This window comes from Oncorhynchus clarkii, chromosome 9 (assembly GCF_045791955.1).
Source record: "Oncorhynchus clarkii lewisi isolate Uvic-CL-2024 chromosome 9, UVic_Ocla_1.0, whole genome shotgun sequence".
NCBI lineage: Eukaryota > Metazoa > Chordata > Actinopteri > Salmoniformes > Salmonidae > Oncorhynchus > Oncorhynchus clarkii.
Genome location: NC_092155.1, coordinates 45,349,381 through 45,375,223, shown reverse-complemented (window position 1 = coordinate 45,375,223; position 25,843 = coordinate 45,349,381). Strand labels below are relative to the sequence as shown.

Below are 25,843 nucleotides of genomic sequence, written 5' to 3'. Positions count from 1 at the left end.
CTAGTCAAAAGCCTCGGTGTCTCACAGGATGGTTCCCTCTCTTTCGAACCCCACATAAAAACCCGCACCCCGACAGCATTCTTCCACCTCCGCAATATCTCCAGGCTCTGCCTCTCACTGTCACACTCCAGCACAGAAAACCCTCATCCATGCCTTGGTTACTTCCTGACTAGACTGCTGTAACACTCTCCTCACCAGTGTATGTACGTAAGTGCTTCCTTGTCTTGGAATAAGAGCCTTCAGGCCTTTTGGTCTAACTGACAGGGGATTAGCCTTTGCCAGCTGGCACAAAAGCCGTTGGTCAGGGTAGTAGGAGCCAACCTTTGCATTGTACTTCACTCACATAGACAGCCTACTGCAGGTTACAATATGAATCAAATGAAAAGCACTTAAAGTGGCAATCTGCAGGAGAAAAAAATGAAGCGTCTTCCATGTCCCTGTTTCAGTAAAAAGCTACGGGGCGGGGCTGGAGAAACGTTACCACTCTCAAATTCTTAGACAGAGCTATGGATGCAAGGACTGACCATCCATGATATAGCTTGAGGCTGGCTATACAGTGTTTGTTGGCATTTACTTTGTTTACAAACATTGGAGTAAAACAATCTTATATTTGGGGTCCTGGTGGGGTAGGACAGTTGAACTAAGCTGATAAGGTATTTATAAGTTATTTTATTAAAGAATCAATGGGAACATATAATTAATTTACAAGTCCAAAGATGTACGTAGAAACCTCCGATTTCCCCTTTTAAAGCTTAATGACAAGTACCTAGCTAATCTGATAAAATATTTCACCTGTTTATGTGTTTTACAAACATTGAAGGGAATTGTTGAACACACCTTGAGTGATGGGAGAAGTCATCCTTGAGTGGGAACAGACTTGACTGGGAACAGAAAAATGTAATGTAGCTACAACGTGATTAGGATAGCTGGCTAATGTTTTTATAGCTAGCTACTGTAACTAACATTCTTTAGGCAATTGGTACTAGCTAATTTAGCTACTAGCTCATTTAGAAAATCAGGGTCTAAACAGCTCACCAAGTTACAATTCAAGCAGGCATTTATAAGAAGCATGCTAAATTTAAATATAATAGCCTATACTTGCCAATGGCATAATTCAGTTGTAGAGGAACTTTCCTTACCTGTAAATATTGCACGGTACACTCCCGATCAAAAGCTCAAAGACAATTTCCTGTGAAACCCAGGAATTTGACAGTAAAAACTCCAGGGAAAAGTTTTGGGTTTGGTTTCTTTGGTGAACTTCTATACCACACATATGGCGTGTGGGGTACCACATTCACCATATGAATGGTGTGATTGGTATGATGGAGCCGCAGTTATGGTGGTGGAGAGGACACCGCTTGCCACAAGGCAGGGGGATGAACAAACTCTGAAAGTGCAATTAGCGGAGAAAGTACTGAACAGCGACGTAAAGGACCTTCTCGGAGCCTCACCTGTCCACCATGCCACCCGTGCTGGAAAGCTGACTTGCCTACGTTTCCTCGTGGAAGAAGCGGGTTTACCGGGCAACAGTTTGGAGAATAATGGCGCCAGCCCCGCACACGACGCTGCTGCCACTGGTAACCTGGCCTGTTTACAGTGGCTATTAACTCAAGGTGGATGTCGTACCGCAGTGAGTGGCGTTATTTTCTTGCTACATAGCCTACAGTAGGCCTACATTGCTTTTTAAAAAGGCTAATAGTTCCATAACACAGCCAACATCATTCATCACACAGACCTCTTGTTATCATTTTAAGACCGGTCAGAGCTCAGAGGTCTATAGGACAACTTCTAGAGCAGTAAGGTCGAGGCCTGCAGTTACTTGAATTTCCAATCCATTAGTCCTGTAGCCTAGACCTGAAAAACACAAGTTAGGTCTATTGTCCCAAAAAAGAATTACTTTTTAAAACTATTTCAATACAGATCTCAGAAAGTGACTACTTTTCTAAACTATTTGAAAACAGATCTCAGAAAGTAATTACTTTCTAAAGCTATTTTAATACCGTTCTGAGAGAGCAACTACTTTTTTTTATACATAACTCAGGAAGTGACTACTTTTCTGAAACTACTGGGTTGGCTGCCTTCAACTAATGGCAGGGCTGTATCTGGAACTGCATGTTGGAGATATAATGAATAGAGTACACACAATCTCCTATACCATTCCAATCTATCTGACAGTCATATTTGATCTACACAATACATTTCTATCTGAACATTCTGTATATATCCATTCTCCTGAATGTCCATTGCCCCAGGTGTACATAATCAAGTCAAACCAATAAACCAATTATATTTTGTACAGATAAGTGTAAATAAGTTGTAACATTCAACTACTGTATGACTCTTTCAACATGCCGCTGAAAAGCTTGAAACATGCAATTAATTTTGTGATACCTGAAAATACTGCATACTAATTCAAAGCCATTTGAAAACATTGCAAACAGCAATTTGGATGATTAGAAAAAAACTTTTTTGTACTTCTTTGTCCATCTGAGGGTAAGTGTTCTTGTTTCAAACACACACTACACTATATTTAAAGGGATAGTTTACTCAGAATACAACCTAACATGAATTTCCACCTATCTTGGCTGTAGTTGATTCAAGAAGGCAGTTTTAGAATATTTTGTTTCCATTCGATACTTAATACCATATTTTGTTACCGTTAGCATTCTCAGTAACACTTAACATTGAACTGTTCTTGTGCCTGTGTAATAAAACTGTAATTAATAATTAGAGGATCATTTTATTAGCATGTTGTTACATAATACTTAATTGCATTTTAATTTCATAGCAATGAGCTGAGTGTTTTTGTAACTACTGTACACAATAGGAATAGTGACTGTTCTTTATTGTGTTCGTAAATTCAATCTGGAGTGCCAGAGTGCGCTGAGTGCCCCCTGGGTCTTCATAAATTCAGAGCTTGTTAGATTGTCCAGTCATATATTCAGAGCGTTTTTCTCTCAGAGCGGTCAGAGCGCACACGGGACGCTCTGGCTGAGGAGTAGGGTTGATCGAGCGTTCTGGCCTCACAACTGCAGTCAAGCATTCAAACTAACTGGCTAGCTTGCTAGCTACTTCCAGACACAAATGAGAGAACACCTCACTCTGACCATTTTATTCGCCCTAGCAGAGCTGATAGGCTGTTTTTATGTTATCTAGAGCGTCGGTGACTGTAACTGCAGCTGGCAATAATTTAATTACGCTGTTTTGCCAACGTTTACTGACACCGGCCATATTCAACGGGTGTTGAGCGTTCGTAAATTCCTCAGTTATTCTGCGCTCTGGCACACTCAGACGAGTGCTCTGAAAATGGAGTAGATATCCAGAGGGAATTTACAGACGCACGCGTAATAACTACATCATTATGCAATTCTAAAGCAATTTCCAAAGTACTATCTAACAACAATGTTGTTATTGTAATAATTGCAAAGTTACTACACATATATAAGAACTTCATGTCAAGTGCTCCTATATTACCTTATGTCTCACTCATGAATATATGTTTTTTTGTCATGCTGAAGCTGTAAAAGTGTTTTACTCTAATGTTGAAATGATTCCATTTCCCTCGTGTATTTAATTAGGCTATAGGACATATTAAGATTTATGTTTTCTGAGATCTGAATTTGAATATCAAAGAAAATATTTGCATTTTAGTTGAAACTCTATATAAACTATATTCGGCTACCTCGAGTATTTGAAATGTTGGTATGGTCAGCTCTCCTCCTGGAGAGCAGCTGCAAGTTTTTGCTCCAAACCTTCTCTAACACACCTGACTCTGCTCATCAAGGTGCTGATCTCATTAGTAGCAAAAGCCTGCACCACCATCAGTAGGGTTGGGGAGGGTTGGCCACCACTGACGTAGGCTACTGTCCCTTTAACTACTGAGACGATTTCAAGCGACCAACATACTACTGGAGTGATCCTCCCCCCGATGGATTATTTATCAAGTGGTGAGTCCCATGTCGCGATTTGCGGCAATTGTGGATACGGGATCCAAGACAGCCGCCGGAATTATATTCTTAATGTCCTACAACTCCGATAACGTTATCATAACAGAGAAATTATGAAGAAAGAAGTCAATATGAAGATCAAAGAATATCTCAGTAACAGGTGTTTGAGCTATGCGTGTTGAGGCAGAGGAGAACAAGCCATCAGGTGAACTTTATCGTCGTGCGCAATTATAGGTTACCAGTATGCATGAATTATGTTTATGTTTACTTTATTAACTCAATTACTAAAATGACTGGTAATTTGATAATTCTGTTGATATTATGTAAAATAACATTTGTTTTTAATAAGTAAAATGACCAAATACATGCTCATTGAAAGACATCGCCTACCTGTCCAAAGAAATAGGCTTTTTTTTCTCACTTAGATGATGTATGCAGATCTCTGTCAATTCAACGAGATATGCTTCTAAATAGTGGACGTACATTTGTTATCTTACTGTAATGATCACAGGACTGGAATTATATTGTCATCTACGAAGAAAATTGTTCAGGAGTTAAATAGAGGTTAAACCTCATCTAGATGCTGCGTTTATAAATACGGAGGAGTTGTCTAGCAGCAGTTATGGTGGTGGAGAGGACACTGCTTGCCGCAAGGCAGGGGGATGTACAAACTCTGAAAGTGCAATTAGCGGAGAAAGTACTGAACAGCGACGTAAAGGACCTTCTCGGAGCCTCACCTGTCCACCATGCCGCCCGTGCTGGAAAACTGACTTGCCTACGTTTCCTCGTGGAAGAAGCGGGTTTACCGGGCAACAGTTTGGCGAATAATGGCGCCAGCCCCGCACACGACGCTGCTGCCACTGGTAACCTGGCCTGCTTACAGTGGCTATTAACTCAAGGTGGATGTCGTACGGTGGTGAGTGGCGTTATTTTCTTGCTACATAGCTACATAGCCTACAGTAGGCCTACATTGCTTTTTAAAAAGGCTAATAGTTCCATAATACAGCCAACATCATTCATCACAGTCCTCTTGTTATCATTTTAAGACCAGTCAGACCTCAGAGGTCTATATGACAATTTCTAGAGCAGCAAGGTCGAGGCCTGCAGTTACTTGAATTTCCAATCTATCAATCCTGTAGCGTAGACCTGAAAAACACAAATTAGTTATATTGTTTCCCAAGATTAGTCATCTTGGACTAGGCCCGAGCCTACCCATCTCTCTTAGGTCAGTATTTGCTTGACTGTCAAATTGAGCATTTTGCCTCATTTCCAGCCTGGAAATTACATTCATCACTTCTTCACACCACTTCAGCATAACACAATTAGTCACTCAGACAGTTCTTTGACCTCTATTGTAAGGCCTAAGAGGATAACCCTTGTCCCTAGTACCCCCAATGATTTATGTATAGGCCTACACTAGATGACTGATAGGGAGCGCTGTGTTGAAGCCATCTGCCTAAGAGGATAACCCTCCTCTCTAGTACCCCCCAATGATTTATGTATAGGCCTACACTAGATGACTGATAGGGGGCGCTGTGTTGAAGCCATCTGCCTAAGAGGATAACCCTCCTCTCTAGTACCCCCCAATGATTTATGTATAGGCCTACACTAGATGACTGATAGGGGGCGCTGTGTTGAAGCCATCGTGCATCATCTTGGCACTCCCCCACCATTGTAAAACATATTTAGCATTTTATTCATATCTACATTAGGTTTTTGCCACATGTATTCTATTACAGACAACTTAATGCATATTTTTACATTATATTATGCAAGCTAAACATACAAATAAAACATACCAAAAATATAAAACATTTTCATTAAAGTATATATTTTTTTAGAGATTACTAATAAAATAATTATATTACATGCAATTTTGTCCTTGAATCATTTAATTGAAATACTGTAGAATTCCATTCATTCCATTGGAGGAATGCTTCTACTGGGGAGTGCCAATATGACCAACAAGTGGCTTCGAAGCCTCTCAATGGTCAATACATGGGTTTAAATACTGTGCATCAGTGACTGCACCACCCACTTTTCTTTAGGCTTGTGCAGGCTTTTGTCTCAATGAACAACACATGGTCAGGATAATTGTGCTACTGTATATAACCTGTTGCCATTGAGAATACCTGAGACTTGTATTAGTTATTACTCTGTAATTATCATCAATAACCATTGTGTCACCACAGCAGGCAGTCCGTCCAGTGTACTAAGGTCTATACAACAATGTCACCTATGCTGGGCTAATTTGATATGATTTTTACAACAGCTTGAGAAAAGCATTCACCTAGATCACAGGTCCTCATGCTGAATGTGTAGCGACTGGACCATTTGACAAAATGTGGGGGAAAAGTCATTTTGGTAAAAGTGCATTGATTTGTGCTTTTACACCTGCATTGCTTGCTGTTTGGGGTTTTAGGCTGGGTTTCTGTACAGCACTTTGAGATATCAGCTGATGTACGAAGGGCTATATAAATACATTTGATTTGATTTGATTTGATTTCCATACACAAACTTAACTCTGTCTACCTAATGGCACAGGTTACATAAATGTTTGGCCTCACTTTCAGCATCCTGGGAAATATGACTGTAATATCATTGTGTAAAACTGATTGTTATAGGGTGAAAAAGACATTCACTTTCCACCCTCTATATTAGTAATAAGAAGTCTGACTTGTCCACATAAAACAGCGTTTCCACCCTCTATGTTAATAACAAGAAGTCTGACTTGTCCACATAAAACAGCGTTTCCACCCTCTATGTTAATAAAAATAAGTCTGACTTGTCCACATAAAGCAGCATTTGAGCCCAATGATACATATTCGTCATTTCACACTTGAGTCAGTAGAGACGTTGGTTACAAGCTGTAATCAGCTGTAATCTTCATATCTATTAGCCATAGAGTAGTGCTGCGCACCAATATCGATAATTCGATACTAATCATACCTCACTTTCCCTGAATATTAATTGTCACACACCCACACTATGGATCAAACTTCAGGATTCATTGAAATATTTGAGGACATGACATTTGACTTATGAATTACTGAATGGTATTGAGTACACCATTAGTCCAATGTCACCTAAACACATGTCTGAAAGTAAACTATATAATGTACCTAATCAGAGGAGGTTGGTGGCACCATAATTGGGGAGGATGGGCTCGTGGTAATTGCTGGATCGTTAAATAGTTGAATGGTATCAAATACATCAAACACGTGGTTTCCATTTATTTGATGCCATTCCATCTGCTCCGTTCCAGCTATTATTATGAGCCGTCCTCCCGTAAGCAGCCTCCACTGCTTCTTGTTTTGAAACTCAAGTAATAGTTTGTTTTGGCTCTGTCTAGAAGCATCTGGTAGCTGTGTTATTTCATTTGGGTACTTGAAGAGTGTTAAATCTGTACAAGGGATGAAACCCTATATAGAGCACATTCAAATGGGATTAGAAGTTTGGAAAGCGGTATGCCCTGATGACATTGTCCGCGCAATTAATTAGGTTAATGACTTATCTTTCGATAACTCTATTCGCCATGTGCCAATCACTTAGTCTGGGCTAGGACTGAAAGACACTGGCATTCACACTGCTTTGTTCACTGACCAATTCAGCAAGAATGAGGTCGTAACAATGGGGAATCGATCGGTAGATAAAAGTGCTCTAAATTGACCCGTTTTGCATACCCCACCATACCAGGAGACATCCATTTCTTCATCACTGGAAAAGATAAATGGTTGAGTTTGATATAATTTAAAAGCTTACAAACAGTGTTGTCAAACTAATTTTTTTTTTTAAATAAAAATTGTCCCTTTGAAACCTTTAACGTGCAAACTAAATTGTTTATTCATAAGCATATGTTGTAGCTTAGACTCTATTAAACATAATCTGAGGTTTTTGTGTTGTGCATTCCATGGCTTGAGACACCACATTCTCTTGACTATAGGGTGGGTGTCATTTCAATCATAGAAATCGAATTCATAGAATGGACCTATCCCTTCAGAACCCTGCAATGTGTTGGTACATGATTGAAATGTAAATTAAATAGAAATTGAAACTTCTAAATACTACCACAAAAATGACCGCTGATACACTCACGTCGAATGTCAACTTAAATCATCATGTCTATTCTAATAAACACAGCAAAAAAAAGAAACGTACCTTTTTCAGGACCCTGTCTTTCAAAGATAATTCGTAAAAATCCAAATAACTTCACAGATCTTCATTGTAAAGGGTTTAAACACTGTTTCCCATGCTTGTTAAATGAACCATAAACAATTCATGAACATGCACCTATGAAACGGTCGTTAAGACACTAACAGCTTACAGACGGTAGGCAATTAAGGTCACAGTTATAAAAACTTAGGACACTAAAGAGGCCTTTCTACTGACTGAAAAACACCAAAAGAAAGATGCCCAGGGTCCCTGCTCATCTGCTTGAATGTGTCTTAGGCATGCTGCAAGGAGGCATCAGGACTGCAGATGTGGCCAGGGCAATAAATTGCAATGTCCGTACTGTGAGACGCCTAAGACAGCACTACAGGGAGACAGAATGGACAGCTGATCGTCCTCGCAGTGGCAGACCATGTGTAACAACACCAGCACAGGATCGGTACATCTGAACAGCACACCTGCGGGACAGGTACAGTATGGCAACAACAACTGCCCGAGGTACATCAGCAACGCACAATCCCTCCATCAGTGCTCAGACTGTCTGCAATAGGCTGAGAGAGGCTGGACTGAGGGCTTGTAGACTGTTGTAAGGCAGGTCCTCACCAGACATCACCGATAACAAAGTCACCTATGGGCACAAACCCACCGTCGCTGGACCAGACAGGACTGGCAAAAGTGCTCTTCACTGATGAGTCGTGGTGTTGTCTCACCAGGGGTGATGGTTGGATTCGCGTTTATCGTCGAAGGAATGAGCGTTACACTGAGGCCTGTACTCTGGAGCGGTGTTTGACAGCATCATCGTACTGAGCTTGTTGTCATTGCAGGCAATCTCAATGCTTTGTGTTACAGGGAAGACATCCTCCTCCCTCATGTGGTACCCTTCCTGCAGGCTCATCCTGACATGACCCTCCAGCATGACAATGCCACCAGCCATACTGCTCGTTCTGTGTGTGATTTCCTGCAAGACAAGAATGTCAGTGTTCTGCCATGGCCAGCGCAGAGCCCGGATCTCAATCCCATTGAGCACATCTGGGACCTGTTGGATCGGAGGGTGAGGGTTAGGGCCATTCCCCCCAGAAATGTCCGGGAACTTGCAGGTGCCTTGGTGGAAGAGTGGGGTAACATCTCACAGCAAGAACTGGCAAATCTGGTGCAGTCCATGAGGAGGAGATGCACTGCAGTACTTAATGCAGCTGGTGGCCACACCAGATATTGATTGTTACTTTTGATTTTGACCCCCCGCCCTTCGTTCAGGGACACATTATTCAATTTCTGTTAGTCACATGTCTGTGGAACTTGTGCAGTTTATGTTTCAGTTGTGGAATCTTATGTTCATACAAATATTTACACATGTTAAGTTTGCTGAAAATCAACACAGTTGACAGTGAAAGGACGTTTCTTTTTTTGCTGAGTTGATCTATCTTTCTATGATTTCAATAGGTTTCCTATGGAGGATTGACAGTATACTTTAAAACAATGGATATCCCCATTCTGGTCAACATTCTCTAATGTGTGGACCTCCAACCATTTCAATTGTATTCCCATTTTAGTACATTTATCAGCCAAACCGTGACACCCACCTTTTATTCAAGAGCTGAAAGTCACTTTCTAAGTACTTCTGAAATGGGCAGATATGTATGGAAGGTTTCGCTCAAATCAAAAGGAGTCCTGTCAAAAAGTGATTGAATTCAAATGGATTTACCCAGTAGTGAATGTATATCCCTCTTTCCTCTGGCTGTTACCCATACATGTCCCAGGCTTTAGAGAGAAGGTACATGGAAAGGAGGGATAACAGACTTGTTATAGAGCAATTCCATGGTAATGCGGAGATGCCAATTTTTCACTTTACATGTATGCCAAACAAAAACCATTGATTTCAAAGTTTAACACACCACTCAACTCAATGCACAAATACTACTTTTAACAATTTTCACTGAACATTTTACAGAAACACTCACTGGAAGAACTGTGCAGATGCAAAACACCCTTGGGGGAATGGAGTGAGAGTCAGGAGTTGGAAGAGACAGGGGCTGAGAGAGACAGGGGCTGAGAGAGAGGGAGAGAGAGGGGATGAGAGAGGCTGGGAGAGAAAAGAGAGGGAAAGAGAGAGACTGGGAGCACGAGAGAAAGAGGCTGGGAGAGAGTGAGAGGGAAAGCGAGGGTGGCTGGTAGAGCACAAGAGAAAGAGGCTGGGAGAGCACGAGAGAAAGAAGCTGGGAGAGCACGAGACACGAGAGAAAGAGGCTGGGAGAGCACGAGAGAAAGAGGCTGGGAGAGCACGAGACATGAGAGAAAGAGGCTGGGAGAGCACGAGAGAAAGAGGCTGGGAGAGCACGAGAGAAAGAGGCTGGGAGAGCACGAGAGAAAGAGGCTGAGAGAGCACGTGAGAAAGAGGCTGGGAGAGCACGAGAGAAAGAGGCTGAGAGAGCACGAGAGACAGAGGCTGAGAGAGCATGAGAGAAAGAGGCTGGGAGAGCACGAGAGAAAGAGGCTGAGAGTGCACGAGAGAAAGAGGCTGGGAGAGCACGAGAGAAAGAGGCTGAGAGAGAACAAGAGAAAGAGGCTGGGAGAGCACGAGAGAAAGAGGCTGAGAGAGCACGAGAGAAAGAGGCTGAGAGAGCACGAGAGAAAGAGGCTGGGAGAGCACGAGAGGCTGGGAGAGCGCGAGAGGCTGGGAGTGGGGGAGCGAGAGGCTGGGAGTAGGGGAGAAGGAGGGAAAGAGAGAGAGGCTGGGAGAGAGAGGCAAGAGAGAGAGGCTGGAAGACAGAGGCTGGGAGAGGCTGAGAGAGGGGGAGAGAGAGAGAGGTGTTGGCATTCAATGATTTAAAACATGTGACACCTTTTTATTACAACAGATACTGGGCACTGGCATTTGCTCCGAATTAAGATTCAATAATGTCTGCAGAAAGAATGGGGTGTCAGCTATGACATGACACATTGACTTTGAAAAAATCTGTTTTGGTTATTGAACTATACTAAGTGAAGTGGATTTATAGCCAGTAACAGAATTTCATTATGCGTCCCTGATCTGTACTACACAGAAATTCATATCCATAATTATGCATACCATTCTCTTCATGGTGATGTATCCTAAATAGGTACACAAAGGTATAAATAGGCAATATCCTCCTTTGCATATTTGGGTATTATTCTTCACACTGGCTATTATTTTAATGAGCTCTGCCTCCAAACAAGTTGGTTGGTCCAGACCAGACCAAATCTGAACCAATCATAGATGTCGATGTTTCACAAGTTTGGACATGAAAGTACAGCTCAGTAGAGTAGAGTTTAGTATAGTACATTAGTGTACTGTACTATACTGAACTCTACTTTCCTTTGCTGTACTGTACTGTACTGTACTTTTCTTTACTGTACTCTACTCTACTGTGCTGTGCTGCCCAAACTTGTGAACCCACCTGTGGTTTGTGACTGCTATAATTTCCCATTGTAGCAAATTCCATTACAGATTTTTTTCTGGAAATTGGATTGAACTAATATCAACACTTCTATTTAGTTTGAGAAATGTTACTGCCTTCTGTAAGTTTAAGAAACATTGTCTTGTGATTTAATTCCGTTAGCAAAAACCCACATAACTTTTAAGATATTTTCACATTTCTCCCTCCTGAGAAGGAGGGAGGATAAGGAAAGTTCACAGAAGTAACAATCAATTAGTTAGTGTTTTTACTGATGTCAATTTTAAAGGAATATCGATTTTTAATCACTTAATCATTAATAAACAAAATTGATATCAGTAAAAACACTAATAACTAGTTGATTGGTCTACCTTTACTTGTTACTTCTGTGAACTTTCATTATCCTCCCTCATGAGAGGGAGAAATGTGAAAATATCTTAAAAGTTATGTTGGTTTTTGCTAACGGAATTAAGTCACAAGCAATGTTTCTTCAACTTACAGAAAGAAGGCAGTAACATTTCTCAAACTAAATAGAAGTTTTGATTTTAGTTGGCAGGGGTCTTGACTTCAACATTACTGTGTTTTGATGCATTTCTAATACCCTTTAAGACTTTTTGTGGTAGATATTTTCTAAGATTCCTTTTCCATCTGTTTGACCAGAAAACCTTTGCTTATTCCTAATTTGTAGGATGTTAAATGGTAAAAAAAAAAAAAAAAAAAATGTTTATATGCCTTAATAAAAAATCTAAATACTCTTAGCTTTCATTTGACACCCAATTTGACACGCTCCTATTAAACTTCACTTGTTGGTGCTCATGGGTCCTTTAACATTGAAATGACCTTTATGCCATCAGTCTTACTAATGCTATGCAAATCACCTCTTGAATAAGCTCAGCTAAACCCTCATGACTAGAGGTCGACCGATTATGATTTCTTCAACGGCGATACCGATTATTGGAGGACCAAAAACAGCCGATACCGATTAATCGGCCGATTTGTATTTATTTATTTGTAATAATGACAATTACAACAATACTGAATGAACACTTATTTTAACTTAATATAATACATCAATAAAAATCCATTTAGCCTCAAATAAATAATGAAACATGTTCAATTTGGTTTAAATAATGCAAAAACAAAGTGTTGGAGAAGTAAAAGTGCAATATGTGCCATGTAATAAAGCTAATGTTTGAGTTCCTTGCTCATACGAGCCTTTGTTCATTAATATGGTTGAATCCGGAAACTATCATTTCAAAAACAAAACGTTTATTATTTCAGTGAAATACGGAACCGTTCGGTATTTTATCTAACGGGTGGCATCCCTAAGTCAAAATATTCTTGTTACATTGTACAACCTTCAATGTTCTGTCATAATTACGTAAAATTCTGGCAAATTAGTTCGCAATGAGCCAGGCTGCCCAAACTGTTGCATATACCCTGACTCTGCGTGCAATGAACGCAAGAGAAGTGACACAATTTCACCTGGTTAATATTGCTTGCTAACCTGAATTTCTTTAAGCTAAATATGCAGGTTTAAAAATATATACTTCTGCGTATTGATTTTAAGAAAGGCATTGGTGTTTATGGTTAGGTACAGTCGAGCAACGATTGTGCTTTTTTCGCAAATGCGGTTTTGTTAAATCATCCCCCAACGTTGCATCGATTATATGCAACGCAGGACACGCTAGATAAACTAGTAATATCATCAACCATGTGTAGTTAACTAGTGATTATGATTGATTGATTGATTGTTTTTTATAAGATAAGTTTAATGCTAGCTAGCAGCTTACCTTGGCTTCTTACTGCATTCACGTAACAGGCAGGCTGCTCGTGGAATGCAATGAGAGGCAGGTGGTTAGAGCGTTGGACTAGTTAACAGTAAGGTTGCAAGATTGAATCCCAGAGCTGACAAGGTGAAAATCTGTCGTTCTGCCCCTGAACAAGGCAGTTAACCCACTGTTCCTAGGCCGTCATTGAAAATAAGAATGTGTTCATAACTGACTTGCCTAGTTAAATAAAGGTGTACTTAAAAAAAAAAAAAAAAGAGATCGGCGTCCAAAAATACCGATTTCCAATTGTTATGAAAACTTGAAATCGGCCCTAATTAATCGGCCATTCCGATTAATCGGTCGACCTCTACTCATGACAGACCGTTCAACAACATATTAGGGGGTTAAATGAGCGGTTACTCCCCCCAAACCAATGGAATGTCTACTACTACTACTACTAGTACTACTTTGTCCTTTCAATATTTTTCTGTTCAATAAATTAGTGCTAGTCAAAGAAGTAGACTAATAAGTGTTCCCTTCATTACCGCCACATACACTGAGTGTCACGCCCTGACCATAGTTTACTTTGTATTTTCTATGTTTTGGTTGGTCAGGGTGTGATCTGAGTGGGCATTCTATGTTACATGTCTAGTTTGTCCAGTTCTATGTTCAGCCTGATATGGTTCTCAGTCAGAGGCAGGTGTTCGTCATTGTCTCTGATTGGGAACCATATTTAGGTAGCCTGGGTTTCACTGTGTGTTTGTGGGTGATTGTTCCTGTCTATGTGTTTTTCACCAGATAGGCTGTTTAGGTTTTCGTTACGTTTTTGTTTTGTAGTATTGTATTGGAGATTCGTGTTTCGTATTATTAATAAACATGGATCGTAAACCACACGCTGCATTTTGGTCCGACTCTCCTTCGTATGAAGACGAAACTCGTTACAGAATCACCCACCACCAACGGACCAAGCAGCGTGTCAACAGGCAGGAGCAGCGCGAGGAGAAGCGCAATAAGGATTTCTGGACATGGGAGGAAATCCTCGACGGGAGAGGACCCTGGGCTAAACCAGGGGAGTGTAGCCGCACTAAGGTGCAGCGGGAGAAGAAACAACAGGAACAGCCCAAGGAGGAGTACAGTATGGAGTATACTACTTGGGAGGAGATCGACAGGTGGGCGGCCGACCCAGGGAGAGTGCCGGAGCCCGCCTGGGATTCGCTGGAGCAGTGCGAGGAGGGTTACCGTAGAATGGAGGCGGTGAAAGCAGAGAGGCGCTGGTATGAGAAGGCAGCACGGCGACGCGGATGGAAGCCTGAGAGGCAGCCCCAAAAATTTCTTGGGGGGGGGCTAACAGGGAGTATGGCTATGCCAGGTAGGAGACCTGAGCAGACTCCCTGTGCTTACCGGGGGGCTAGAGAGACCGGACAGGCACCGTGTTATGCAGTGGTGCGCACGGTGTCTCCAGTGCGGGTGCATAGCCCGGTGCGGTATATTCCAGCTCCGCGTGTCTGCCGGGCTAGATTGAGCGTCGAGCCTAATGCCATGAAGCCGGCTCTACGCAGCTGGTCCCCAGTGCGTCTCCTTGGGCCGGCTTACATGGCACCAGCCTTGCGCTTGGTGTCTCCGGTTCGCCTGCATAGCCCAGTGCGGGCTATTCCACCTCGCCGCACTGGCAGGGCGACCGTGAGCATTCAACCAGGTAAGGTTGGGCAGGCTCGGTGCTCAAGAGCTCCAGTGCGCCTGCACGGTCCGGTTTTTCCAGTACCACCTCCACACCCCAGCCCTCCGGTAGCAGCTCCCCGCACCAGGCTTCCTGTGCGTGTCCTTGGCCCAGTACCACCAGTGCCAGTACCACGCATCAGGCCTACAGTGCGCCTCGCCTGTCCAGCGCTGTCGGAGCCCTCCTCCTCTCCAGCGCTGTTGGAGTCTCCCGCCTGTTTAGCGCTGTCAGAGCTTTCCGCCTCTACAGCGCTGCCGGAGTCTCCCGCCTGTTCAGAACTGCCAGTTAGCATAGAGCTGCCAGTTAGCTTAGAGCTGCCAGTTAGCAAGGAGCTGCCAGTCTGCAAGGAGCTGCCAGTCTGCAAGGAGCTGCCAGTCTGCATGGAGCTGCCAGTCTGCATAGAGCTGCCAGTCTGCATGGAGCTGCCAGTCTGCAAGGAGCCGCCAGAGCTGCCTGTCTGCAGGATGCCGCCAAAGCTGCCAGTCTGCAAGGAGCCGCCAGAGCTGCCAGTCTGCAAGGAGCCGCCAGAGCTGCCAGTTAGCATGGAGCAGCCAGGGCCGCCAGTCAGCATGGAGCAGCCAGGGCCGCCAGTCAGCATGGAGCAGCCAGGGCCGCCAGTCAGCATGGAGCAGCCAGGGCCGCCAGTCAGCATGGAGCAGCCAGTCAGCATGGAGCAGCCAGTCAGCATGGAGCAGCCAGAGCAGCCAGTCAGCATGGAGCAGCCAGAGCTGCCAGTCAGCATGGAGCAGCCAGTCAGCATGGAGCAGCCAGAGCTGCCAGTCGACCAGACTCTTCCAGATCTGCCAGTCGTCCAGACTCTTCCAGATCTGCCAGTCGTCCAGACTCTTCCAGATCTGCCAGTCGACCAGACTCTTCCAGATCTGCCAGTCGTCCAGACTCTTCCAGATCTGCCAGTCGTCCAGACTCTCTCAGATCTGCCAGTCGTCCAGATTCTCCCAGATCTGCCAGTCGACCAGATTCTCCCAGATCCGCCAGTCGACCAGATTCTCCCAGATCCGCCAGTCGACCAGATTCTCCCAGATCCGCCAGTCGACCAGATTCTCCCAGATCCGCCAGTCGACCAGATTCTCCCAGATCCGCCAGTCGACCAGATTCTCCCAGATCCGCCAGTCGACCAGATTCTCCCAGATCCGCCAGTCGACCAGATTCTCCCAGATCCGCCAGTCGACCAGATTCTCCCAGATCCGCCAGTCGACCAGGATCTGCTGAAACCGCCAGCCAGCCAGGTTCTGGTAGTTTCTACTACCTGCCTGGGCTTCCTCTCAGTGCTGAGCTTCTTCTCAGTGCTGAGCTTCCTCTCAGTGCTGAGCTACCCATCTGTCCCGAGTTACCTCTGTCCCGAGCTGTCCCTCTGTCCCATGTTATCATTGTGGTGGGTAACCTATTTAGGGACGTTTAGGAGGGGGATTAAAACTGTCATGGAGTGGGGTCCACGTCCAGCGCCAGAGCCGCCACCGCGGACAGATGCCCACCCAGACCCTCCCCTATAGGTTCAGGTTTTGCGGCCGGAGTCCGCACCTTGGGGGGGGGGTACTGTCACGCCCTGACCATAGTTTACTTTGTATTTTCTATGTTTTGGTTGGTCAGGGTGTGATCTGAGTGGGCATTCTATGTTACATGTCTAGTTTGTCCAGTTCTATGTTCAGCCTGATATGGTTCTCAGTCAGAGGCAGGTGTTCGTCATTGTCTCTGATTGGGAACCATATTTAGGTAGCCTGGGTTTCACTGTGTGTTTGTGGGTGATTGTTCCTGTCTATGTGTTTTTCACCAGATAGGCTGTTTAGGTTTTCGTTACGTTTTTGTTTTGTAGTATTGTATTGGAGATTCGTGTTTCGTATTATTAATAAACATGGATCGTAAACCACACGCTGCATTTTGGTCCGACTCTCCTTCGTATGAAGACGAAACTCGTTACACTGAGTGTACAAAGCATTAGGAACACCTGCTCTTTCCATGACATACACTGACCAGGTGAAAGCTATGATCCCTTATTGATGTCACTTGTTAAATGAGCTCCCGAGTGGGGCAGCGGTCTAAGGCACTGCATATCAGTGCTAAAGGCATGGTTTGATTCCAAGCTGTATCACAACAGGCCGTGATTGGGAGTCCCATAGGGCAGCGCACAATTGGCCCAGCGTCGTCCGGGCTAGGGTTTTGGCCGTGGTAGGCCGTCATTGTAAATAAGAATTTGTTCTTAACTGACTTGCCTAGTTAAATAAAGGTACAATATTTGTTTTCTTTAAATCAGTGTAGATGCAGGGGAGGAGACAGGTCAAAGAAGGATTCTTTTTTTCTGTTCTGAAGGAAAAAGGGGGTGCAACTCAATATTAGGAACGTGTTCCTAATGTTTTGTACACTCAGTGTATGTTCACCATTCACTGCTAGGCTTGAGTGGCTGTCTGACCATACAACCACCACAAAGAGTGTCAGTGATTGGCTGACATTTGTATATGGTCTCTCTTCCCGTTAGTAATGTAATCTAGATGAGGTTTGACACAGTGGGTACTCCTTGTTGGTTTCCACACGATGTCAATGGGTCACTGACATCGCTTCAGAGCATCCTTGACACACTCCGCTTGTTTTGTGAAAGTGGTTTCTGGTGCAAACACTTGATACCTGAATCAGATAATAGCTTAACGTCTATTAAAGTATTCATCAGGGTTACCCTACACTGAGTGAACAAAACAATAGGGACACCTTCCTAATATTGTGTTGCACCCCCTTTTGCCCTCAGAACAGCCTCAATTCGTCGGGGCATGGACTCTACAAGGTGTCGAAGGCGTTCCACAGGGATGCTGGCCCACGTTGACTCCAATGCTTCCCACAATTGTGTCAAGTTGGCTGGATGTCTTTTTTGTGTCGGACCATTCTTGATACACACGGAAAATTGTTGAGTGTGAAAAACCCAGCAACCATACCGTGCAAAGGCACTTAAATCACCCTCTGAATGGCACACATACATAATCCACGTCTCAGTTGTCTCAAGGCTTAAAAATCCTTCATCCTTCTTTAACCAGTCTCCCCTTCATCTACACTGATTTGAAGTGGAGTTAAAAAGTGACAATAAGGAATCATAGTTTTAACCTGGATTCACCTGTGTCTTTCCTCTTTCGTAGGACCGGGATAGTTCTGGAGCCACCGTTCTCCACCTCGCCTCCCGGTTCAGCCATCACGAGATCACAGATTGGCTGCTGAAGAGCGGGGAAGCAGACACTGGGGCGTCCACAGACACTGGGGCCCTGCCTGTCCACTATGCTGCTGCCAAGGGAGACCTGCCCTCCCTCCGTCTCCTGTTGGGACACAGCCCAAAGTAAGAGCGCCAATGCTAACGCTAAGCTAACCCACTTACTAGCCATTATCCGTATACTATCCAGACTAGGGCTGTGACAAGTTGACAGTTTTGCTTAATGTTTAAACTGCCAATTTTTTTAAATCGTTTTTTAAAATCGTTTTGCCGTTAAAACGATAAGAAAAAATCATACAATTCCAGACAGTAGAATTCCAGACAGTAGAATTCCAGTAGAATTCCAGACAGTAGAATTCCAGACAGTAGAATTCCAGTAGAATTCCAGACAGTAGAATTACAGTAGAATTACAGTAGACAAACAAACATGCAGTTGTGGAGGATGCTTTCAAAGGGCCACATTCCATTATGTCTTAAAAGTGTAATCAATACAGGCTACGGGTAGCCATTTGTAATTTCATATGAGGCAAAAATGAAGAGTAGGCTACACGCAAGACTGGCCTGATGACATCGGTGCCATGAATAGCCTAGGGATTTCTACACGCAACAGACCAAAGACTGAACACACGATTGCATCATTAGCAAAGACACAGAGCAAGCAGGCCAGCATGAGGGAGTGAGCGGCATGTTTTGGTCATTTGCATCTCGCAATGTCTTGTCTTGCATGCCTTGCAAATTCACCAAGTAGCCTAAAGTTCACATCTTCCTCTGGTTTTATTTGAATTACACAACTTCCCCAGGCCTTTATAGCCTGTCGGCTGTAACACGGAAAATCATTTGTTTTGTGATAACTGAACTGTGATTTTAATTAAGGTGGGGGGGGGGGGAACAAAACACATTGTTTTTCGGGTTTGGTATTTTTCTTAACGTAAAGGATCCCAACTTCATTGAAATGTTTTAAAGTTTAAACGTTCACACCACTAATCCACACACAGGGTTTATGTAGCTAACCCTGACAGGATTTTGGGATGTTTGAGTGTTATTTTTTATTTTTATTTTACTGTGATTTGATCGTTTAAAGTGAACCCAAATAGGAGTCCCAACCTCAATGACCCTAACCACTGTGCCGAGCATTACTTCACAACCCAATATTTGTCCTTGTGTTAACACTTTCCCTGCTCCTAACTCTCACCTCTACTATGAACTTTTCCCTAAGGCTCAACTTAACACTAACAACTAACACTACCTAGACAATAAGGGCCCGTTCAGATTCACTAGACTTGTTACCAGCGGCAGTCTCGTAATAAAAAAAAAAAAATGTGTTGACATTAGCTACAGCCAACGCTACTAAAGACACTGATAACTGCAAGCTACGTAGTACACAATATTTTCAAGTCATTTTGGGCCATGCTATACGATGGCCGTAGTTTTCAGCACGTATACAGGTGCACACAGCGTCAAACGCGCCGAGCACTTGCGTTCCATAGAAATCCTGGTTGAGAATGAAACGACTGAACAAATGAACAACGAAACAGCACAGTAAGTGAGTGAAAGAAATTGGTTTTGATTATGTTTTACTGGTAATGGGGACATGCGTAAATGCCAACAAAATTACTTGTTGGTCAGTGTGGTGTGTGTGTGTATCTGTGTAACCTTTATTTAACTAGGCAAGTCAGTTAAGAACAAATTCTTATTTACAATTTCGGCCCGGTCGACGCTGTGCACCTCACTATGGGACTCCCAATCACGACCGGATGTGATACAGCCTGGATTCGAACCAGGGACTGTGGTGAAGCCTCTAGCACTGAGATGCAGTGCCTTACACCGCTACGTCCGTGTGTGTGTTAACTATTTAACTGTACTAGAATGCTTAAAAGGCAGCTAAAATTGTAAATATCGTTATCAGAGGTTTTTTTGCAAGGAAAATATTGGATATCGGAATCGGCCAAAAATGTAATATCGGTGCATCACTAGTTACCACCAAGTCTAGTTACAGTATATAAAAAACATTTCTACAGCTCTCAAATACAGAAGTGCATAAACATTATCATACAGTATCATATGCATTATACAGAGCTCGGTAGCAAGCTAAACAAATAATGTAGGCTATTCATCACATAATTGATTAATGTTGCTAGCTAGCTAAACCAGTCATATCGATTATATTACAATTTAAGATAATTACCTCCAAAACACACCAGGCTTCGTTTTATCCTATAGTGCAAATCATTCATGTTAGAATCAGTAAATGGGATATAGCTAAGCAACTTGCGCCTGAAAACATCAGCTATTAGCTAATTCAAAGTCTAAGGAGTTGTCTCACTCATTGAGCTATAATGTTGGCACTCGGATGCCAGGGATTTTTTTGGATCAAAAAGGGGCTGGTGGGCGTGGCAGGGGGCAAGGCAATGGGCGCTATCGGTGGGGCAGAATTTTGAATTTCAGAGCCAATTTTCCTGCAATTCTAAGAATTGTTCATTGGAGCCGAGATAACTGCAAAAATGTAAGGTAATTTTCTGCAATTCTACACATTTTGCCATGAAGTTGAGAGAACATCTAGCAGTTTTAAAAAATAATTTCCTGCACTTCTATGCATTTTGCAATGCCCAATGCTGTTTTTTTGCTCAAACAAAAATCAATACTGTTAAATTCATTGTTTTTGGAATTTGCAATGTTTACATTTTATATAGTCTCAAAGACTATATAATGAAAAATATATAGGTCCATTATCTATTTTCTAGACATTTAGGTTTACACTGAAAACATTTTTCCATCCCAAAAAGTAATAATAATAAATAAAAAAAAAAAAGAGTATATAATATTGAAATGTTAAATTGTTTTTACAGTTTAGATAGACTTAGGTGTTCCGAAAAAGTGCTTACCCAAGGGTTTCTATGGCAGAAAACTCCCTGGATGCACTTTTGCCAGCTGTTTTGTTAAGGCCACACAAACAGGATATTACTGCATTTGAAGGTAAAAGCCAAAATAAAAACCAAAAAATATAAGTAAAATGTCTAGACATTTCAGCCGTTAAAAAAAACATTGCTCCGGTATTAAGATTTTTACTGTAAGAGCATTTGGCTACACAAGACAATTCTGTTTACATTCGACGGCTCCGGACTTGGCGCAGATGTGACAGTTTTGCAAGAATACTGTAAAAGGTCGAGCCGGGTGTATTTTCTCAAACTTGTGAGAATCTCTTGCCGTGAGAATATATTTTAAGTGCACACAAAGACATGGCAGCCATCTTTTACTCTTAATTGGTAGCCTACTGTGGGCCTTTGATATTTCCTAAGTCAACAGGACTGGCACAGAATAGTACGTTTTCACAGTTTTTGAGCATGTTGAGCATTTTTGTGGCATTACATGCAGATAATCATCTGCCTTAACTCATAGTTTTCCGTAATAATAACATGGTTAACTCTTAAGATGAATTAAGGCAAATAAGCCAATAACCCTAACCCATTTATAAGCATTTTTAATGACTTACTAATGAAAGCTACTGTAAAGTGGTATTTAAAAAAATGACAGAGACTCAGGCGCTGATGCATGTTTTGATTCAGTGATTTGTCTTTTGTCAACACTGCGGGCTAACAAGGGATTTTCAAGAGATCACAGATGTTGCCAGGGAATCTGACTGCTTTTTTGGCAACTGTTGAGTAAACTAGTCACCTTCAGTTCAAATCACATGATGGAATACTTCCTAAAGGAATGCACTCAACCATGGCCAAATATGACATTTGCTGCCATTTTTGCAGAATTGTCCTCAGGGGCAAATGATTGATTGTCCTGGATTAATAATAATCTTGTCACATATAGGACGTCCCCTGCTCATCGCTTGATTTGTCATGATAATCGTGTATTGGATTTGTCGTGTAGAATCTAATTTGTGTGTGTGTGGACATGTGTGTGGTGTTTGTTGTGAGAGAGGTGTGCGTGTGTGTGTAATGTGATTGAATGTCGGTGCTAATCACCGTTGCACTACAGGAGCCGTGCCGCAGAGAGAACATGGAGCCATATGGCCTTACGATTGTCATGGACACATGCCAAGGCATTAGCAACACTGAGTGCCCATGCAGGGTGGATATTTAATCAAAGAACTGCTGTCTGTCAACATCAGTTCAATTGTGGTTAGGGTTGAGGAGAGGGTGGGAGATGGGGTTGAGGCAATAGGGTGGGAGATGGCATAAACAACATTTTGTCAAAGTGGAAACAGGTTTTTAGAAATTGTTGCAAATGTATTTAAAAGTATTCAGACCTTTTGCTATGAGACTCGAAATTGAGCCCCGGTGCATCCTATTTCCATTGATAATCCTTCAGACGTTTCTAAAACTTGATTGGAGTCCACCTGTGTTCAACTCAATTTATTGGCCATGATTTGTAAAGGCACACACCTGTCTATATAAGGTCCCACAGTTGACAGTGCATGTCAGAGCATAATCCAAGCCATAGAAGGAATTGTCTGTAGAGCTCCGAAACAGGATTGTGTTGAGGCACAGATCTGGGGAAGAGTACCAAAACATTTCTGCAGCATTGAAGGTCCCCAAGAACACAGTGGCCTCCATTATTCTTAAATGGAAGAGGTTTGGAACCACCAAGACTCTTCATAGAGCTGGCCACCCGTCAAAAACAGAGAAATTGGGGGAGAAGGGCCTTAGTCAGGGATGTGAACCCGATCGAACATCTCTGGAGAGACCTGAAAATAGCTGTGCAGCAACGCTCCGCATCCAACCTGACAGAGCTTGAGAGGATCTGCAGAGAAGAATGAGAGAAACTCCCCAAATACTGGTGTGCCAAGCTTATAACGTCATACCCAAGAAGACTCAAAGCTGTAATTGCTGCCAAAGGTGCTTCAACAAAGTACTGAGTTAAGGGTCTGAATACTTATGTAAACGTGATATTGCAGTTTTCATAGTTAATACATGTGCAGAAATTTCGAAAAAACTATTTTTGCTTTGTCATTATGGGGTATTGTGTGCAGATTGATGAGGGGGAAAAACGATTTAATGCATTTTAGAATAAGGCTGTAACGTAACAAAATGCAGACGAGATCAAGGGTCCTGAATACCTTCCCGAATGCACTGTATATGAAGAGCATGTTTGCAGAACATAGAGAGACAACAGTGTAATGTTTGAGCCTATAGCCTAACCAATAGATAAGCAATGGGAACCTCCTGTTGGTTGTAAAGGAATAAAATATGATAGGGACCAGATAGCCAGCTGCCACCTAAGGCCTCATAAAGGCTGTCCAATGAGACTGTTCTGTTCACTTCAACATCCGGCACAGATCACTCACCTCTGCCATAAACCTATAGAAATAAGATGAAGAGGTGGAGTCTGAGGGCTATAGGCTAGTGTTCTGGCCTTGGTGTTGGAGTTTGGGGCCTACCTACCAGGGACTCCAGTGTTGTCTAGGTGCAACCCAGACAGGTGCGTAGCTCTTGAATCTTTAATTGGCCCCAGAGACGTGGCTGTGCCTGATAGCATTGCTCCATTCACTCCTGCCTCTTCCCTTCCCCCACCCCTCATGCTATTTACCGCTGCAGCCATGGCGACACACAGTAGCGAACCGGCGATAAGCTAATGAGGGAAAACAATACAGGCATGAAGAAGGTGACCGCTTTCTAGTCGTCACTGGCATTGTTTAACCGAGGCCTTTTGCTGTGGGGAGATAGCATTGTGATGTCACGGTTTATTATACGGCGTAGAACAGAATGTTATCTTCTGGATTTCAAAGGGTAATTGGCCTGTTTGACAGCTGTTACCTTAGCTCTCAGAAATCACAAGGGAGGCAACCCCTCACAAGGGAAGCATTTCTCCTTTATCATACGACTCTGTTCCTTCATTTATTTTTATTGAGCACTAGTTAGCGGAATGTAAAAAGCTACATTCATCATCATTGTTTAGCCCCCATATAGTTTCCCTTTCCTGTTGGTAGTAATCCGACTTAGCTAGCTGCACAGAATGTGGTAAGGATTGGATTTGTCTGGAGCACGTTATTACAGATGGATGGTTTCAAGGCCTTGGAAACCCACATGCTAAACATTTGCTCAATTTACAGTGCAGAAAAAAACATCAAAGGCCCTAGAATCCATTCCACAGATCACCTCTAAAGTCCTTCGATAATTGACTCCAAGGCAGGCCATTCATGTGCAATAGTTCTCACATTTGTACTTTTTGTTTTTAATTTTTGACAAAGTTGAGTTAGGCTGACCATTCTAAAACTGTACGGTGAAATCGTCAATCTACATCACAGTTCTGACATCACAACATACCGTGGGAAGTGTTCCATTGTTTAGCCTAATATTGTACTGTATTTGCACAAAACGGATTACTAAAGGTATACAACTGTTTAGTTACGGTAACTTAGTTAGCTGTGAACTGTTTGTCTGGACAAGAGGTCAGTTTAGTCAGGCACTCCGCTGCAGCTATGAAGTGAAGCCAATTTTATTTGACCTTTATTTAACTAGGCAAGTCAGTTAAGAACAAAGTGGGCAGAACTACAGACATTTACCTTGTCGCTCGGGGATTTGATCTCGCAACCTTTTGGTTACTGGCCCAATGCTCTAACCACTAGGCTACCTGCCACCCCGGAGGTGTGTGAGCCTAGTGTAATGTGAGGTGTGAGCCATAGTCAACATGCCAAGTACTCAGCTGTCAGCAGTGTGCTGCTCATTAGGCTATGTCTGTCTGTCTTTTGTGGTAGAAAATGGGGATAGGGATGCAGGACTGACGCAGATTTAGTGGATCTAGACAATGGCCACCAAATGTATGGGCCTGGGCTCAAAGGGCTGAATCTGTGAATTGTACTTCCCTGTCATCCTGTGTCTCCACAAAGCTAACAGGATGACGTGCTGTGTCTCCGCTGATAGTGCTGCTGGAACATAAAAGACAGGCGACGAACTGGCAATAAACCTCAGCGAGATGGTTGCACAGACTCACAGAGAAAGCGAGAGAGAAGGAACATGTTATGCAATCAATTAGCGCAGATTAAGAGCTTTGCCAGGGTTTAATTGCAGCATGGGGTCAAAAGGGGTGGGGCGACTGCTGCCGACTGAGGGCCATAAAATCTACTTTTGAGACATTCTAGATGCCCAAGTGTCATGGTGGGTGAACTTTCAGCAGCATCTCTCTCTCTGGGTCTAAAGTAGGGGTAGGCAACCCTGTTCCTGGAGTGCTGCAGGTACTGCAGGATTTTGTTCCAACTAGGCACCACATCAGACCAATTTAGCTATTTGTTCAGTTCAATGATTGCCTAAATTCAACACACCTGGTCTTCCAGGTCGGTTAAATGAAAAACATGAAGTGCCCGCGGCACTCCAGGACCAGGGTTGCCTACCTGCTTTAGACCCAGAGAGCGAGATGCTGCTGAAAGTTCACCCACCGTGTCACTCGGGCATCTAGAACGTCTCAAGTATATTTAGAGTGTAGGATTTGGATTAGCCTAATGCACTCCCACTTTTCCCACGTCCCTTTTCCATGCTATATTTTCTGCCTAGCCAATTATAGTAGATGGATATTTAGCGCAACTATGTTAGGGTCATTGTTAGGGTCAAAGGATGCATAAGTTGAAGGTTAAAATCTATTTTGGGGGGGGGTTAGAATCTTTAACTTTCTAA

General features: G+C 43.0%; 1 protein-coding gene across 1 annotated transcript in view; it reads left to right on the top strand.

The window, feature by feature from the left end:
* The first annotated feature begins 3,947 nt into the window (after nt 1-3,947).
* LOC139416402 (espin) overlaps nt 3,948-25,843 on the top strand; it is a 103,889-nt gene continuing 81,993 nt past the window's right edge. The window contains exons 1-2 of the mRNA XM_071164985.1: nt 3,948-4,863; nt 18,157-18,350. Coding sequence (XP_071021086.1) covers nt 4,570-4,863; nt 18,157-18,350 — 488 coding nt within the window. The 5' untranslated portion in view covers nt 3,948-4,569. The remainder of the gene's footprint in view (nt 4,864-18,156; nt 18,351-25,843) is intronic.